The sequence below is a fragment of the Callithrix jacchus genome, chromosome 6 (assembly GCF_049354715.1).
Source record: "Callithrix jacchus isolate 240 chromosome 6, calJac240_pri, whole genome shotgun sequence".
Lineage (NCBI taxonomy): Eukaryota > Metazoa > Chordata > Mammalia > Primates > Cebidae > Callithrix > Callithrix jacchus.
The window spans coordinates 43,145,738-43,165,108 of record NC_133507.1 but is presented as its reverse complement, the minus strand read 5'-3'; the positions used below and the strand labels follow the sequence as shown (position 1 = coordinate 43,165,108).

The 19,371-nt window shown below is 32.4% G+C and overlaps 1 protein-coding gene across 4 annotated transcripts in view; it reads left to right on the top strand.

Moving 5' to 3' along the window:
• FSIP2 (fibrous sheath interacting protein 2) overlaps positions 1 to 18,744 on the top strand; it is a 29,939-nt gene extending 11,195 nt beyond the window's left edge. For 2 of the 4 annotated variants that reach the window (XM_078329087.1, XM_078329085.1), the window contains exons 4-8: positions 658 to 770; positions 1,598 to 1,643; positions 2,779 to 2,885; positions 4,073 to 4,133; positions 18,546 to 18,744. In XM_078329087.1, coding sequence (XP_078185213.1) covers positions 1,607 to 1,643; positions 2,779 to 2,885; positions 4,073 to 4,133; positions 18,546 to 18,727 — 387 coding nt within the window. In that variant the 5' untranslated portion in view covers positions 658 to 770; positions 1,598 to 1,606 and the 3' untranslated portion in view covers positions 18,728 to 18,744. Of the gene's footprint in view, positions 1 to 657; positions 771 to 1,489; positions 1,644 to 2,778; positions 2,886 to 4,072; positions 4,134 to 14,921; positions 15,010 to 18,545 lie in introns of those variants that run through there. The other 2 variants (XM_078329086.1, XM_078329088.1) reach the window with 2 other exon arrangements.
• The last annotated feature ends 627 nt before the right edge of the window (positions 18,745 to 19,371 follow it).

The window sequence follows — 19,371 nt, the reverse complement described above, 5'->3', positions numbered from 1 at the left end:
ACATTTTATTTTTTAAGTTAAACCTACCACGTGACCATTCATTCAGCTACTAGGTATTTACCCAATAAAAATGAAAAAAAAATATGTCCACATAGGACCTATACATGAAAGTTTATAGAAATTTTTATTTATAAATTTTATTTAGAGTAAAATAAAAATTATATTTATTTATAATAAAATTAATAAAATAATATAAACAAAATAGATAAATATTTATTTATAAATACTGGAAACAATCAAAATGTCCATAAATAGATATGTGTATACAAAATTATGAAATAGCCATATAATAGAATTCTTCTCAGAAATAAAAAATAAAAAATATACCATTGATATATGTGACAATGTTGTGATGAGTGAAAAAAGCCAGGGAAATATGAAATTCTGGAAAGCGCAAACTAATCTTGAGTTAGAGGTACAGATCAGCGTTGTTGGATTATGAGGACATATAGATAGATAGATTACAAAGTTGCATGAGAAAACTTCAGGGGTTAATAGAAATGGTATCTTGTATACAGTGATGATTTTAGAGTTTGATTCATATTTCAAAATCAACTAAATAATTAAATAGGTACAATTTATTGCACTTTTATTGTAGATTCCTAAAGCTGTTGAAAAAAAAATACTGGAGTTTCTCTCTGTTTTGTTTACTTTTAGGAAATACAGCAACTGCTGGTCATCACAATCAAAATAGTTCAGAGAATTTTATTTAAAAAACCTCAACTTCTGTTGTTCAGGAAAATGTGCAGTATAATGGTGTAAATCAAAAGGTACAAAATTATGCTTTAAAGTTTAGTGTTGTGTTTATTAATTTATCTACTCAACTTTTATTTCCATGAGCTCTCTCCTTCAGCAGCATAGTACTGATTGGTTAGGGAAATTTTTGTTCATGAAACCTGATCCATTTTCCTGGCAGAGAAAGTAGTGAGTTAGCTTTGTGCCAAGCGCACTACGAATTTTAGCAGAAAATAATTCAAACAAACATTTGGCGGTAATAATAGTAATGATAGCTTGTGTTTATTGAGCATATACTATGGACCAGGTGTTGTACTAAGCTAGAATAATGGAAAACAAGGAAATTGGGTACTATAAGATAAAAAGAATAATAATACATAATTGCTCCTCTTAAAAACTCATTGTCCAGTGAGGCGACAGACACGGAAAAATATTATTCCAATAAAATGATCCTGAAAAGATGAATTTTACTTTGGTCCTAAACAGTGTTTTCAACAAGGATTACACTGGTTTTGACTGGGTCTAAATGAATTAGATTGGATTTCTCTGAGACAAACTGAATGAGTCTAAACTTTTTAGAACTAACCATAGCATGTATGTATTTCCATGCCTTTAGGCAAAATAGGGAAGACTGGAGAAGTAAGTTTATACATTGCTACATATTGAACTCAGTTTTTAACTAGTTAAATTTGAGATTATATGGAAAGGAGGGTAATAATATGTATTATACTTAAACAATTTTTATGAGTTACAGGATAAAAGAAGAAAAACATCTGTATTCATTGGTTAATTGATAGAAAGCAGAACCTCTTTTAGAAGCACAGTTACTAATGTACTTTTTCTTTAATGTGGCACCATGTAGAGAGATGGGATGATATCTAAAACCTCAAGTATTGTCAATGATAGAGGTAAGAAAATGAACAATATTCATAATTTTTCTGTTAATTATACAATTATAGTTATATATTTTTAGTTTTATCTGATTATAAAAATATGCTTTTTTAAATAAGGATGATATAATTTTCTATGAATATAGATATTATAATTAGCCCGTATATTTGAGTGAGCGCTGGATGAATGCCCTTTCAAAATTTGCAAAGTGTGGAAAAGATAGGGTCTTGCTGTGGCTGTTTGTAGTTATAGATAAAGATGCTGACATACTAGCTCCAGCAGATTGGAATACAGAGAATTATACCCAAGATTGTTTACATATTTCAACAAACGGTACATTTCGTTTCCCATTTCTCTTTAAATGAAATATGCATTACCCAAGATTTGTGTGCCTTATGTTTATGCAAGTCACTAAATATACTCACATGCATGTCTGAAATATGCATACAGAAAATACAAGAGAGCTTCTTCCAGTAGCTAAAGATCACTTCAAATTTAATACAAAACTAAATTCATCATCAGTTTCCTGACCCTTTTATTTTCACCCAGGCACAAAACCTGAGTTGTCTTGGACTCTTCCTCCTAAGTTTTGCATCTAAAAGTTCACACTTTCTGTCTAATCTACTTTCTTGATTTATCTTGACCTTCACTCTTTTCCATTCTCATTGCTTCTACCCTTGTTTTTCTCCATTCTTCTCTATTGCAGTATCCTTCCTCCAATTTCATCTTCCTCTATTTTACTCACTATATATTTGTTTATGTAAACAATATTCCTAAAACACGGCTTTGTTTATTTCACTATTCAAATAGTTTTTCGTTGTCTACTTAATGAAATGCAAACATTTAGTTCTAGCAGTGGGCTGTGGTTACAGCAAAAGATTGAGCTGGCATAAAAACATTAAATAAATTAGGATTTCAGACTTGTCTTTGAAGGCAATGGGAACCATTGGAAATTTGTAGGCAGTAAACATCAAAAAAGTCATCTTATTTTTGGATATATTTCCTTGACTCAAATAAATCCCTGATTGTGGCAACTCTAGTCACTGTGGCAGCTGAGCAGGGAGAAGGTTGGGGTAATACTGTAAACTAATATTAACCCTTGTCCCAGCAACATCAGCTTCTCATGTTTAAAGTTATCTCTTCTTTCTCTAGGAGATACTAACATTTCAGGCCAAGGTTCAATTATTTCAGCTCAGGAATCACCCACAAGAAATTTATCCAGACTTTCACAGGCATTTTTGGATCCTTCAAAAGAAGAGGTATGTAAGAGTTCTTTTACTCCAAATACAAACACAATAAAAGGGATACAATCTTATGGTCATATTGATATACAAAAATGTTATTATTTATGTAATCACACAAAATAACTCTATTCTCTGAAGTTAGTCACACCATAATAACATTTTAATAGCCCTAGAACAGTCTGTTTAAATGTAAGATACAAGAGGTTAGTTCATGGTATGTATCTGCAGCTTTCAGAGGAAGTATAAAGTTGAGCTTTTTTGATTGGGCTTGTACTAGAAATGATTTAGTAGTTTTTGACCAGTGATTAGTTACCTGCTGTTGAAAAGATACCACCAAAAATTCAGGGTATAACTTTTGGACATGAAATAGATTTTCTGTCAGCAGCTAACTTGTTATAGGAATCAAATATGCCTCGTTGGTTTCATTATTAATATAGTATTAACTAGCTCAGCTGTCCTAGGGAGTTAATGTGGTTTGAAATAGATTTCAATAAACTAGAAATTTATTAAATCATTTCCAAAAGAATTCTTCATGACTAGAGTTGAAAGTGGCATCATTTTCCATGTCCTATAATGTATAATAATTGAGACAGTAAATTATGTATAACTCCTAAATGTAGTATATTTATCACAATTGCTTTTCTATAGAGCAGTTTTAGAATGAACATTTGACAAATATACATTGGGCTTAGTTCACTGTTTTACTGCATCAATTGCCACATTAAATATGCTAAGAGTCAAAAAAAGAAAATTTTAACAGCTTTGACATTTGATGTCATATTGGCCAAAATATTATAAAGGCTATGTCCTCAACTTAAAAAAATATCCTTTAAAAACAGTGTCTAAATTTTATTACTGACCTTTTTGGGGTAATGTGTGCAGTATCTGACATTGGCATCCATATTAAATCTTAGATGTGTTAGATGGGAGTACAAATATATGCTGAATCCCAAAGTCTTAGCAAATCATCAAATGTGTAGGTAGTTTTAAGTACAACTTTTGATACAACTGTGAACTTGGAATTCTATAAATAACACATGTAATGTAAACATAATAAAATGTGCATTTCTTGTAAATTGACACTAATGATAAATTTTTAAATTCTTAAATTTCTTAATTTTAAATATAGAAATAATAGTTGATGTTTGAATACTAAAATTTCTTTTATGGATCTATTTGTTTTGTTTTCGTGAATTATGTAGGAGACAAATACTAATCATAATGGAAAACCAACCAAGAGATCAAGCTATCTCTACAAATCAGGTAAGTATCAACAGCAATTATTGAGTAAATCTTGCATTTTATTTATTTTTTCAACTAACATTTATTGAGTTTTTGCTTCATGCTAGATATGGTGCTAAGTTTTAAACATTCAAGGAAAAATGGCACAATTTTTACTCAGGGCTCTTGCAGAATACTGGGAGAGATAGTCATGGCCAAATATGATAAAGAGCAATCAAGGAAGTGGGTATGTATGAAAGTTGGAAAAGTTATGGCAAAGAGAATTCCTGTATCTATCTAGGGTCATCACAAAAGCCTTTACAATTTAGGAAGAGACTGCATTGAGTCATGAAGGATGAGATGGAATTTCCTATTCTCTTTTTGTTATTTTTATTGTTTGTACTAATGTTGACAACCATAATTGGAAAAACAAATTAAATTCTTTGTACACATATCCTTATTCTTCCTGTTTCCTCCTTTAATATCAGCTTCTCCCCCACAACACAACTTTAGTAAGGTAGAGTTGACAATTTAAAATTGTATATATTGAAGGTACAGATGGTCCCTAACTTGCAATGGCTCTATTTAGGATTTTTCAACTTCACTGTAGGTTTATTGAAGTATGAAATGCATTCTCGGCTTACAATATTTTTGACTCACAATTGGTTAATTAACATGTAACCTCATCCTAAGACAAAGAACATCGTATACAACTTGATATATGTATATACTATAAAATATTCACCACAACCAAGCTAATTAACATATTCTTAACTTCACATAACTATTTGTGTGTGGTGGGGAAAGAACACTTAAGATCTACTTTCTTAGAAGTTTTTAATGATACAATATTATTAACTATAGTCACATGGTTGTACATTAGATCTTCCAAACTTATTTATCTTATATAACTTCCTCGCCATAACTCCTGGTAACCACCATTCTATTCTCTATTCCTATGAGCTTGACATTTTTATATTACACAAATAAATCATGCAGTTTTTGTCTTTCTGCATTTGGCTTATTCCACTTAACATGATGTTCTCCAAGTTCTTTGATGTTGTCACAAACAGCAGGATTTCCTTCATTTGAAAGGCTAAATAGTATTCTATTGTATCTCTCTGTTTGTGTACCTGTATTTACCTATACATCTACTTAGACAGACAGATAGATCTATCTCTTGGTATATACCAGATTTTCTGTATCCCCTCATCTGTTGGTGTACATTTGTTTCCATGTATTAGCTATTGTGAATAATGCTGCAGTAAACATGGAATGCAGATATCTCTTCAACATACTGATTTCATTTTTTTTTGCATATGTACCCAAACGTCGAATTGCTAGATCATAAGGCCATTGTTGAGGAAACTTCATATTGTTTTCCATAATGTCTGTACAAATTTACATTTTTACTAACAATGTGCAAGGTTTTCCTTTTCTTCACAATCTTGTCAGCATTTGTTGTCTTCTACTTTTTTGATAGTAGGCATTCTAAGAGATGTGAAGTGATATTTTATTGTGGTTTTGATTGTATTTCCCTGAGATTAGTCATGTTGAGCATTCTTTTATATACTTTTTTTTATTTACATGCCTTTGTTTAATAAATGTATTTAGGTCTGTTCATGTATTTTGCTCATTATTTGTAATTTTTTTTAACCATTGAGTTGTTTCAGTTTCTTAGATACTTTGGATAACAAAACCTTATCAGACATATGGTTTATAAATATTTTACACAATTCTATAGGTTGCTTTCTCACTCTGTTGTTTTACAGCAATGAAAAAACTTTTTAATACAATCTCATTTTTCTATTTTTGCTTTTATTGCCTGTGCTTTTAGTGCCATACCCAAACATACTGCCTAGATCAACATCAAGAAGATTTGTATGTTTTCTCTTACAGTTTTATGCCTCAAGGCCTTACATTTATATCTTTAATTCATTTTTTTGTTGCTTTTTTATATAAGATGTGAAGTAGGGATCCGATTTAATTCTTCTGCCTGTGGACATACTGTTTTCCCAACAACATTTAAGGAAAAAATTATCTTTCCCTATTGTTTCTTTTTTGTGTTATTATTAATTGGAAAATAGTTATTTTCTGTATTTATATTGTTTTATTTTTAATTGGCAAATAGTTATTTTCTATTAAGAAATTTTTATTTTATTTTAGGTTCAGTGACACATGTGCAAGTTTGTTTAACAGATAAACTTATGTCTTGAGGGTTTGTATTTCATCACCCTGGTACTAAGCCTAGTATTAGTACCCAATCATTATTTTTTCTGATCCTCTCCCTCCTCCCACCCTCTACCCCCAGGTAAGCCTCAGTGTTGTTGTTCCCCTCTTTGTGTCCATGGTGTTCTCATCAGTTAGCTCCCACTTATAAGTGAGAATATGAGGGTTGGGTTTTCTGTTCCTGTGTTAGTTTGCTAAGGACAATGGCCTCCAGCTCCATCCATGTTCATGCAAAGGACATGATCTAATTCTTTTCCATGGCTGCATAGTATTCCATGGTTTTTAAAAATATGGTGCATATTTTTAAAAACCTAGTCTACCGTTTGTGGCCATTTAGGTTGATTCCCTGCCTTTGCTATTGTCAGTAATGTGCTGCAATGAACATACACATGCATGTGTCTTTATGATAGAATGATGTATGTTCCTTTCGTTATATAGTCAGTAATGGGATTGCTGGGTCAAATGGTGGTTCTGTTTTCAGCTCTTTGAGGAATCATCACATTACATTCCACAGTGGTTGATCTAATTTACACTCCCACCAACAATGTATAAATGCTCCCTTTTCTCTGAGAACTTGCTAGCGTCTATTATTTTTTCTTTTTAATACTAACCATCCTGACTGGTACAAGATGGTTTCTCATTGTGGTTTTGATTTGAATTTATCTGACAATCAGTAATATTGGGCTTTTTAAAAATATGCTGCTAACTGCATGTTTATCTTCTTTTGAAAAATGTCTGTTCATATCCTTTGCCCTCTTTTTAATGGGGTTGTTTGTGGGGTTTTTTTCTTGTAAATTTGTTTAGGTTACTTACAGATGCCGGATATTAAACTCTTGTCAGATGCATAGTTTGCAAATATTTTTCCGATTTTGTAAGTTGTCTATTTACTCTGTTACTAGTTTCTTTTTGCTGTGAAGAAGCTCTTTAACTAGATCTCATTTGTTAATTTTCGCCCTTGTTGCAATTGCTTTTGACATCTTCATCATGAAATCTTTGCCAGTTCCTATGTGCAGAATGGTATTACATATGTTGTCTTCCAAGGTTTTTATAGTTTGGGTTTTACATTTAAGTTTTTAATCCATCTTGTGTTGATTTTTATATATGGTATAAGGAGGGATCCAGTTTCAGTCTTCTGCATATAGCTAGCCAGTTATTCCACAACCATTTATTGAATAGGGTATCCTTTCCCCATTGCTTGTTTTTTGTCAGCTTTGTCAAAGATCAGATGATTGTAGGCATGTGTGTCTGTTTTTATACTAATACCATGCTATTTTGGTTACCTTAGACCTATAGTATAGTTTGAAGTCAGGTAGCTTGATGCCTCTTGCTTTGTTCTTTTTGTTTAGGATTGCCTTGGCTATTCAGGTTTTTTTGTTTTTTGGTTCCATATAAAATTTAAAATAATGTTTCCTTGTTCTGTGAAGAGTTATTGGTGGTTTGATAGGAATGGCATTTTATCTGTAAATTGCTCTGGGCAGCATAGTCATTTTAAAACAGTATTGATTCTTCCTATCTGTGATCATACAATCTTTTTCTATTTGTTTATGTCATCTCTGATTTCTTTAAGCAGTGTTTTGTAATTCTCACTGCACAGATCCTGCATCTCCCTGTTTAGTGGCATTTCTTAAGTATTTCATTCATTTTGTGACTGTTGTGAATGACATCGCATTCTGATTTGGCTCCCAGCTTGACTGTTTTTGGTGTTAAGAATGCTAGTGATTTTTGTATGTTGATTTTGTATCCTAAAATTTCCTAAAGTTGTTTATTAGCATAAGTAGATTTGAGGCTGAGACTGTGGGATTTTCTAGATATAGAATCGTGTCATCTGCAAACAGGAATAGTGTGGCTTCCTCTTTTCCTATTTGGATGCCATTTATTTATTTATTTATTTAATTTTTGATTGCTTGATTGCTCTGGCTAGGAATTCAAATACTATATTAAATAGGAGTGGTAAGAGAGGTCCAACCTAAACCAAGAAGAATGCTTCTAGCTTTTGCCTATTCAGTATGATAATGGCTGTGGTTTATTATAAATGGCTCTTGATATATATTCCTTTGATACCTAGTTTGTTGGGAGTTTTTAACATGAAGCGATGTTGAATTTTACCCAAAGTCTTTTCTGCATCTATTGAGTTGATTATGTGTTTTTTTGTCTTTAGTTCTGTTTATGTGATGAATAACGTTGATTGATTTGTATATGCTAAACCAATCTTGCATCACAGGAATAACACCTACTTGATTGTGGTGGATTAGTTTTTTGATATGCTGCTGGATTTGGTTTGCTAAAAATTGTTATTTTCTGGCCGAATAGTGGCTCCGACCTGGAATCCTAGCACTTGAGAGGCTAATACGGGCAAATCACTTGAAATCAAGAGTTTGAGACAAGCCTGGCCAACATGGTAAAACCCCATCTTTACTAAAAATACAAAAAATCAGTGAGGCATGGTGGTGTACACTTGTAATCCCAGCTACTCAAAAGGCTAAGGCAGGAGAATTGCTTGAACTCAGGAGGTTACAGTGAGCCAATATCATACCACTGCACTCCAGCTTGGGTGACAGAGCAAGACTCTATCTCAAAAAAAAAGAAAGAAAGAAATGGTTACTTTCTATATTTATATGGTATAATGTAATGTTTCATTGCATGTATACATTGTGGAATGATCAAATAAGGCTAATTAGCATCTATATATCTATATCTATATCTCACCTCAAATATTTATTTATTTTTTGTAGAGAGAACATTTGAAACAATTTATTTTAAAATACCCATTGGGTTTCTTTGACATCCTTTTCAAATATCTGTTAATCACGGATATGTAAATTTATTTCTGGGCTTTATATTCTATTTTGTGGGACTATAGGTCTGTTTTTATGTCAGTATCATACTGTTTTAGTCATTGTGGTTTTGTAGTATACAATATTTTAAATCAGAAAACGTTATGCCTAATCACATACCTTTGTTCTTGCTCATGATTATTTTGCCTTTTCAGGTTGTTTTGTGGTTCCATATAAATTTTAGGATTTAAAAAATATTTTTGTAAAGAATGTTATCAAGAACATTATAAGGATTGCAATGAATTTGTAGGTCATTTTGTATAGTATAAAAATTTTAACAATGTAATTTTTCTAATTCATGAACCTGAGATGTTTTTTCCATTGATCTGTCTTTTAAAACTTCTGTCATCAATGTGTTCTAATTTTTGCTGTACAAGTCTTGTATCTCTTTGATTAAGTTTATTTCTAAGTATTTCATTGTTTTTGTAAGTGGGCTGATATTGCTTTCTTAGTTTTGTCTTTGAGTAGTTTGGTCACTGAAAATCAATTGATTTTTTAGTGGTGATTTTGTATCCTGCAACTTTACTAAATTCATTCATTCTGACATTTATTTTAACTGAGTATTTAGGGTTTTCTATGTATGTGATTATGTCATCTGCAAATAGAAATAATTTTACTTCTGTACACCCAATTGACCTAATAGGCATGCACAAAACTTAGCACCTGACAGAAGAATACCACACATTCTGCTCAAACATACATGGAACACTCTGTGAAATAGATCATATGCTGGGTTACAAAACAAATCCTATAAAATTTAAGATCAAAAGCATTACATTTATATTTTCTAACCACCATGGAACTAAACTTGAAATCAATAACAGAAGAAAACCAGAAAAGTCACCAATACATGGAAACTAAACAGCACATTCTTTAGAAACCATTGGGTCAAAGAGGACATTAAAGGGAATTTTAAAATTGTCTCCAGACCAAAAAAAAAACCCACAACATACCCAAATCTATGGAATGCAACAAAGACAGATGTATAAGAGTAGTTTATAGCAATAAACACATAGCATTAAATAAGAAGATCTCAAGTGATATAACTTTAAACCTCAAGGAACTAGAAAAAGAAGAAAGTAAGTCTGAAGTCATAAGAAGAAAATAAATAAATATTAAGTCAAATAAAATAGAAAACTTAGAAAGCAATAAGGAAAATAACAAAACTAAGAATTGATTGAAAAAAATAAAATGGGCAAACCCTTGGATAGACTAGGAAAAAAGATAAATCAGAAACAAAAAGGTACATATTAATGTATCTTTCAAAAATAAGAAGGATAATAAGGGACTGTTATAAACAATTATATACTAATTTGATAAACTAAAAGAATTGAATGGATTACTGGAATCATGAAACCTACCAAAACTGAGTCAAGAAGAGACCCTCTGAACAGTTTAATAATGAAAAAGGAGACTGAATCCGTAATCAAAACATTTTCAACAACAACAACAACAAAAAAAATTGCCAAGGACCAGAGGACTTCACAAGTAAATTCTATTAAAACATTTAAAAGCATTGTGGAAGACAATGTGGTGATTCCTCAAGAAGGATCTAGAACCGGAAATACCATTTTACCCAGATCATTTGTAAACTATATTTTCCAAAATTGTGGAATTTTTGTGTTTTGTTTCTGTGGGTTTTTAGTAAGTTAGTTAGTTTGTTTGTTTGTTTGAGATGGAAGTCGCATTCTGTCACCTAGGCTAGAGTACAGTGGTGAGATCTCAGCTCACTGCAACCTCCTGGGCTCAAGCGATTCTCCTGCCTCAGCCTCTTGAGTAGCTGGGATTACAGGTGTGTGCCACCACACCCAGCTAATTTTTGTATTTTTAGTAGAGATAGGGTTTTGCCATGTTCACCAGGTTGGTCTTGAACTCCTGACCTCAGGTCATCTGCCTGCCTCAGCCTCTCAAAGTCCTGGGATTACAGGTGTGAGCCACCTAACCTTGCTGGGTTATGGTTTTATTTAAAAATTATATTGTGCTGGCTGCAATGGTTCATGCCTGCAAACCTAGAACTTTGGGAGGCCAACACAGGTGCATTGCTTGAGCTCAGCAGTTTGAAACCAACCTGGGCAAAATGATAAAACCCCGTCTCTACCAAAAATACAAAAACTTAACCAGGCATGGTGGCACACATCTGTGGTTCCAGCTGCTTGAAAGGCTGAGATGGGAAAATCACTTGAACTTGGGAGGCAGAGGTTGCAGTGAGCCATGATCAGGTCAGGGCACTCCAGCCTGGGTGACAGAGTAAGACTCTCACTCAAAAATTAAATAAGAAAATATAAAAAATTATTTAAAAATAATAATAGTACTCATATTCTATATTTTACTCTGAATGTACAATTCAACACTGAACATTTTGATGTTAGTTGTCCTGCTTTTCATTGGTTTTTATGTATTTTTCACTTTCTCTCTTAAAATCCCTGTCAATGTTTTCTTCCAGGGTTTTTACGGTGTTAGGTCTTATGTTTAAATCCATCCTGGATTTAGGCATGGGCAAGGACTTCATGACTCAAACACCAAAAGCAATGGCAACAAAAGCCAAAATACACAAATGGGATCTAATTAAACTTAACAGCTTCTGCACAGCAAAAGAAACCATCCTTAGAGTGAACCAGCAACCAACAGAATGGGAAAAAATGTTTGCAATCTACCCATCTGACAAAGAGCCAATATCCAGAATCTACAAAGAACTTAAACAAATTTACAAGAAAAAACAGCCCCATCAAAAAGTGGGTGAAGGATATGAACAGACACTTCTCAAAAGAAGACATTTATGTAGCCAACAAACATATGAAAAATGCTTATTATCTCTGGTCGTTAGAGAAATGCAAATCAAAATCACATTGAGATACCATCTCATGCCAGCTGGAATGGCCATTATTAAAAAATATGGAGACAACGGATGCTAGAATGTGGAGAAATAGGAACACTTTTACACTGTTGGTGGGAGTGTAAATTAGTTCAACTATTGTGGAAGACAATGTGACAATTCCTCAAGGATCTAGAACTAGAAATATCATTTGACCCAGCAATCCCATTACTAGGTATATACCCAAAAGATTATAAATCAATCTATCATAAAGACACATGCACAGGTATGTTCATTGCAGCACTGTTTACAATAGTGAAGACTTGGAACCAACCCAAATGCCCATCAGTGAGACTGGATAAAGAAAATGTGGTGCATAAACACCATGGAATACTATGCAGCCATAAAAAAGGATAAGTTCATGTCCTTTGCAGGGACGTGGATGAAGCTGGAAACCATCATTCTCAGCAAACTGACACAGAAACAGAAAACCAAACACTGCATGTTCTCACTCATAAGTGGGTGCTGAACAATGAGAACACATGGACACAGGGAGGGGAACATCACACACTGGGGCCTATTGGGGGGATTTGGGGGTACTAGGGGGAGGGATAGCAGGTGGTTGGGGGATTGGGGAGGGATAACAGGAGAAATACCTAACGTAGGTGACAGGGGATGAATGCAGCAAACCACCATGGCATATGTATACCTATGTAACAGTCCTGCAAGATCTGCACATGTACCCCAGAACTTAAAGTATAATTTTTTTTAAAAATCCTTTCAATGTAATAGTTACATTGGTACATATTTCTTGTATTTCTAACTTTGATAACAGTTTTATTTTTAATTTATTTGAATTAGTGTCAAAAAGCCTAGGCTTTAAATCTCTTTTCATTGATGTTGTTAAATTTTCTTTATAGCTAAGTATGTGATATGATATATGACATTTTTAAGTGTTTTATGGATATACCCCCAAAAAAAGTCTTTTTTCTGTCTGAGAGATTCAAGTTTTTTGTTTGTTTGTTTTTTGTTTTTTTGAGACACAGCCTCACTCTGTCACACAGGCTGGAGTACAATGGCACGATCTCAGCTCCTCAGCTCATTGCAACCTCTGCCTTCCAGGTTGAAGCAATTCTACTACCTCAGCCTCTTGAGTAATTGGGATTACAGGCACGCACCACTATGCCCGGCTAATTTAAAAAAAATAATAATAATTTTTGTATTTTTAGTAGAGACAGGTTTTCGCCATGTGGCTCAGGCTGATCTCGAACTCCTGACCTCTGGTGATCTCCTCACCTCAGCCTCCCAAAGTGCAGGGATTACAGGCACTAGCCACTGTGCCCGGCCTTTCTTCTTTCTTAATGAAAAATATGTTTAAGTAATTTCTCATTTCATATGATAGGTACTGCAATCTTTTGGTAGATAATAATGTCAGGTTAAAAAAGCATCTATTTCTAACATGCAAAACTTTCTTATTAAGTGATCAAAGTTGACTTTTAAAAATATATTTTATGTGTCTGTTAAGACTATGATATTCTATTGTTAAAACAACCACACACCCTTGAGTAAATCAATTTTATCTATCCTGTGTTTTTCTTCTTATACATGTGCAGATTAAATTTACTAGCAATTTATTTAGGATCTTAGCATCTAGGTTCTTGAGAGAGGTTGGGTTGTAGTTTGCATTTCTCATAATATCCTGATCTGGTTTTTGTGCCAAGATTACACTAGCCCCATGAGTTTATTGTATTGCCTGTTTTTATTATTTTATAGTCATTTGCAAAATTGAAATTATATATTCTTTGTTTGGTAGTAGTCACTGTTAAAATAAATAACCTAGTCTTTGTTCTTTTAGTGAGAAAAACCTAAATTACGAATTCAGTTGCTTTAGTGATTCAGAACTATTGTTTCTTTTTTTTTTTTTTTTGAGTCTTTTTAGCAGGTAACTATATTACATAAATTTATTTAATTCATCTAAATTTTCAAATATATTTGCATAAACTCATAATATACCCTTTTTATTTAGATGAGGTTATTGAAAGGCAATATGGCATAGTTGCTAAGAGAATGTACTCAGGTAGCTAGGTTTAATCCACACTCCAGTACTTAAAATGCATGCTAGTTTGGCCAAGTTATTTAATGTCTCTGTTCTTTAGTTTTTCCAACTATAAAATAAGAATAATAGTAGTGATTCATATAGTTGTCATGGAAATTCAATGAGTTTAGTATTTTAAAGTTTTTAGAACAGTGTGTGAAACTTAGCTGGTGATATATGTAACTATGAAAATTTAAAATGTATCAAAAACCTTTTCATATTTCATTTTTTTCTGAATTATGTTTAATTTTCAATTTTGTTTGTTAGTTTGTACTTATGAGTTAGTTGTTAAATTTTGTACTCCTGGGTTAGTTATTCTAATTTTTACTTCATTGTTGTTGGTGGTCATTTACAATTTAATTGCATTGTAGACTGACAGTATGATCTTTATGATACCAACTTTAAAGAAGAAGTAGACAATGCCTTATGGCTTAGCAAACATGATTAATATTTAATAGGTTCTGTATGGTTGAAAATAATGAATATTGTTCAGTTTGGGATGTAATGTTTAAATATGTCCATTCAATCAATATGGTGAATTGTGTATTTCAAATATATAACTTATTGTATATTCAAATCCACATATATAATTATTTTTTACTCCTTGTTCAAAACATTATTGAAAATTAATGATAGTGAGTTTGAAACTCCTTAATGTAGCTCAGCCCATTTTAAAAAATATTTTTTGATCTAGTGATTAGACATATTCATATTTTAGAATCATGATATCTTTCAGGTGAATTGAATATTTTATCATCATGCAGTGACCTTTACCATGTTATGTTTTTTCCTTAAATTAAATGTGTCTAATATTAATATAGATATATCAGCTTCTAATCTTAGTGTCTTTATTTGTTTAGATGACTCTTGAAGACAATGTGCAGCTGGATTTTGTTTTACTTTTATCGTCTTAGAATTTATTACTTTTAACGGAACCCAATCAATTTGTATTTATGTAAATTACAAATCTTTGGAAGTTTTTTATTGCTTTGTGGTTTCTCTTTGTCATACTTTTTAATATTTTTTATTTATTTATTACATTCTCTTAAGAGTGCTAAATTTAGTTTTTATCTAGTATTTTTTACTGTTTTATAAATTGCACAGTATATGCATATTTCTTTGGCAATCACCCTAACTTTTTTGTTTAAATTTTTATGGATACATAAAAGTCAGACATATTTCTGGGGAACATATGAATTTTGATATGAACATACAATGTATAGTAATAAGTCTGGTTAATTGGGAGATCCTTCACTCAAATATTTGTTATTTCTTTGTGTTGAACATTGTAAATTTACTCTTTGAGTTATGTTGAAGTATATTTAAAATAAAAGCTAAAGTAAGATAATTTACTTCTAATCACAACTTCATATTAACTTATTATTGTTCAATAATTTATATTTTGACATTTTAAAGTTTTTGTCAGCCAAATTACTTTCTTATACTGTTTTATACAGATTTAATTTATATTTATCCTCTTGTTTACCAACTTATTTTGTTTTTCACTCATTCCTTCTTGTATTTAGTATTTCTTGGGATCATTGCCATTTCTCCTAAAGTACTGCATTCGTTAGGAAGATCTTTAGGGAACGTATTTTGGGAGTAAATTATCAGATTTTATTTGAGAAAATGTTCTTCATCCTTGTATTAGAATGTCATTATGTCCAAGTGTACAAATAAAGTTTAGGGGACAGTTATTTTTTCTTAGCACTTTAAAGATATTATTTGATTTAGACTGAGGCAGAGATTTCAGTGAGCCAAGAATGTGGCACTGCACTCCAGCCTGGGTGACAGAGTGACACTCCATCTCAGAAAAAGAAAAAAAAATTTTTTTTAATTCTACTTTTATTCTAAGTAATTATTCCTGTGTAGATTTTTCCATCCCCAAAGTCAGGCTGTTTTTAAGATGTTTTCTTTGTTTTTCTTTAGTGTTATTATAATGAGCCGTTCTGTACAATCATTTCCTCTTTCTGTATTTCCTCTCTTCATTTCCATTATCTTCTTCTGGTTATTAGACTACATTTTTGTCTTATATCATTTAACAACGTATTTTCCACTTATCTCTGATGCATTCCTGTTAATTTCTTCAAATATGACCTCCAATTCACGAATTTTCTCTTTAGTTATTTAAAATGTATCATTTTATAAATTAATTACATTATACAATTTATTGAACTACCACATATGATATATATATAATACAATTTCTAAATAGTTATTTTCAAATTTGTCTGGACTTCTTATAAGTTCTTTTTCCATTCCTGTCCTTTCAAATTCCTTCTTTATATATTTAAACATATAATATTCTCTTATTTTATATTTTATATCTGGTAATTTTAATATTTGAAATCTTTGGGGTCTAAATTTAATATATTGTTTTTGTTTCTGTTAAAAACCATAGTTTCTAGTTTTTTTAAGAAATTTCTGTGGGGGTGGGAGGTTATTATAGTTATATGTGAGCCCAGTTTTGACAGAAATTTATTGTTGGGAATTCTATAGTATTTGGATAGGCTGTAATTCTCTAAAGGAAATTTACATATGCTTTTTCCAGTTATCTGTAAGAGCTGTGAACACAGCTTTGTTTTAAATTAAATTCTCACATGCAGTTTGAAGGACAATAAAGTTTCTTTGGATTTGAAACTCAAGGGTATATAAAACAGTATCTGTGATTATGAGTTTTTAGGAAATACTTTAATCTCCTTCTCCTTCTCCATCCATAGCCACAAGCCAAGACATAATGTGTCTGCTTCCTCTGTGGTATGATTTTTTTTTCTTGTGGATGACTAATTATTTTTTTTTTCTTGTACATGACTAATTGACAGTGTAGCTCTTTGGGATCCTATACAGATGGTCCCCAACTTACAGTGGTTAGACTTATGATTTTTCAATGTTAGGATGTGTGAAAGTAATAAACATGCAATAGACACTGTATTTTAAGGACCCATACAACCATTCTGTTTTTCCTTTTCAGTATAGCATTCAATAAATTACATAAGATATTCAACACTTTATTATAAAGTAGGCTTTGTGTTAGCTGATTTTGTCCAACTGTAAGCTAATGTAAGTGTTCGGAACAAATTTAAAGTAGGCGAACCTAAGCTGTTACGTTCAGCAGATTAGGTGTATTCAATGCATTTCCAGCTTAAAATATTTTCAACTTATGGTAAGTTTATTGTGATGTCAACCCCACTTTAAGTCAAGAAGCATCTGTATATTTTTAGGAGCTCTTAGTTTTAATTCCCCATCTTTTGGGAGCCCAATGTCTTGTTTTAAATGCTCTGACCAGACACTACATTTCCAGATGTGGCCAATGTCCCTAGAGCAGGTATGAGCTTCAGCATTTCTTTACCACTATAGCTTTGTGTTCTCATAATTGTTTTACCTTCAGAAAGTTCTACTATCTCTTTGAAAGTTTAGCTATTTTTAACAGTATGACTTTAATACTCTATACTGAATTCTAGGCAAAATGAAAGACACTTGTTTAGCATATTGTTGGAAACCATGGAAGAGCTTTTTTGTATTAAAAAATAGTTTTATCTTCACATTTAACTTTCAGATATGTGCATTCTTAATCTCAGTTCATTTCTCTCTAAAATTGATGAGTTCATGTCCTTTGTAGGGACATGGATGAAACCAGAAACCATCATTCTCAGCAAACTGACACAAGAACAGAAAACCAAACATTGCATGTTCTCACACATAAGTGGGTGTTGAACAATGAGGACACATAGACACAGGAAGAGGAACATCACACACCAGGGTCTCAGGAGTAACAAACCTGCACAATCTGCACATGTACCCCAGAACTTAAAGAAAATTTAAAAAATAAAATAAAATAAAATTGACCACACATCAATTATTTTATTTTATATAATAATTAGGTGTACACAAGAACTGACATAATGCACAGCATGATGAGTTTTATAATATAAACATGTTTAGAGTGCTTTGAGAGCATTAGGAAAGGTATTTATTCAGGTAGCTTTCAAGGAAGGCTTTCAAGAGTTGCCAAAGATGATAATATTCTTTCATGCCTCATGCTGAATAAATGGTGCAAAAAAAAAATCCAAATAGAAACTCTTTTATTACCTACATAGTCCTATCTTATATGACATAAAGAACCATTTGGGGTCAGTCAATGGAAAATTTACTCAAAGTAGATGAGAATTTACAGTATTTTTATGTACTTCTATCTTCTTTCGAGCATTCTGAAATAGGTGTCCACACTGAATAGAGCTGAAAGTTATGTTCCCATTTAACTCATTAGACATTTTCAAAGAGTGTTCTGCTGGGAAAAGAGAAGTGGACTTTGCATACCTGACTAAAGAAGTCTCACAGGACAGTAGGCATAATGATGCCATGAGTGTCAGAAAGCCTGGACTCTATTCCCAGCTGGGTCACCGTTTACCCATATAAACTTAAGCAAGGTATTTGACATCAGCATCCAAAAATAAAGATATTCTTCTTGTGTACTTTGTCCACAGAAACTCCCAAGCCCAATGTCTCCAAACAAGGATCTAAAATGCTGGCAAAAAGTCTTCAGCTATGTCAAAGATGTTTTCTCGATATGATACCAACATTTCCAGAAATTCTTCACCAACTCACCATGATGAGCACTAAAGCTTTTGTACCTGCTATAAGCATGCTTACTTCTCTTAGAAAATAAAATTATTTTAAAGCATAGTACAGTGTCTTATAAGATGATTCCTGTACTACTGAAAATAAAAGCAAAAAGTGTAAAAGGGACCAGGTAAAAGAAAGGTTTAAAGTGGGTAACCCCCCATCTAGGCACCAAGGAAGGACAGCTAAGCAGATTCCCAGCACAATTAGTGCCTGAAGAATATTTTAGTTTATAGTGTTACTACTCAGTTATTTCCTTTTATATTATCATTGATATATAATCATATATTAGTTTATAGAATGAATGCCTGAAGAATATCTTACTACCCAATTATTTCCATATAATACATATGTGTGTGTGTGTGTGTGTGTGTGTGTGTGTGTGTGTGTGTGTGTATATATCTTAGTTCATAGTCATAGAACTGCCTAGAGTAGACACGGTACAGAGCATGAATTAAGGAATAAGCAGCTTATAGTCGGAGGAATGTCTGGATCAGACATGATGCAGAGCATGATTTAAGGGAAAAACAGTTATCCCAGGACAGGAATCCATGGCCCAGGTGGCAGCGTTCAGTATCGTAAAGATACCCGCTGTATGGCAGGCTTGGGGCAAGAGCCACTCCTCCTGATAAAGGAGTTGTAGTACCTTGTGTGGAGTTGTAGTACCTTGTGTCCAGTTCTTGTGGAAGG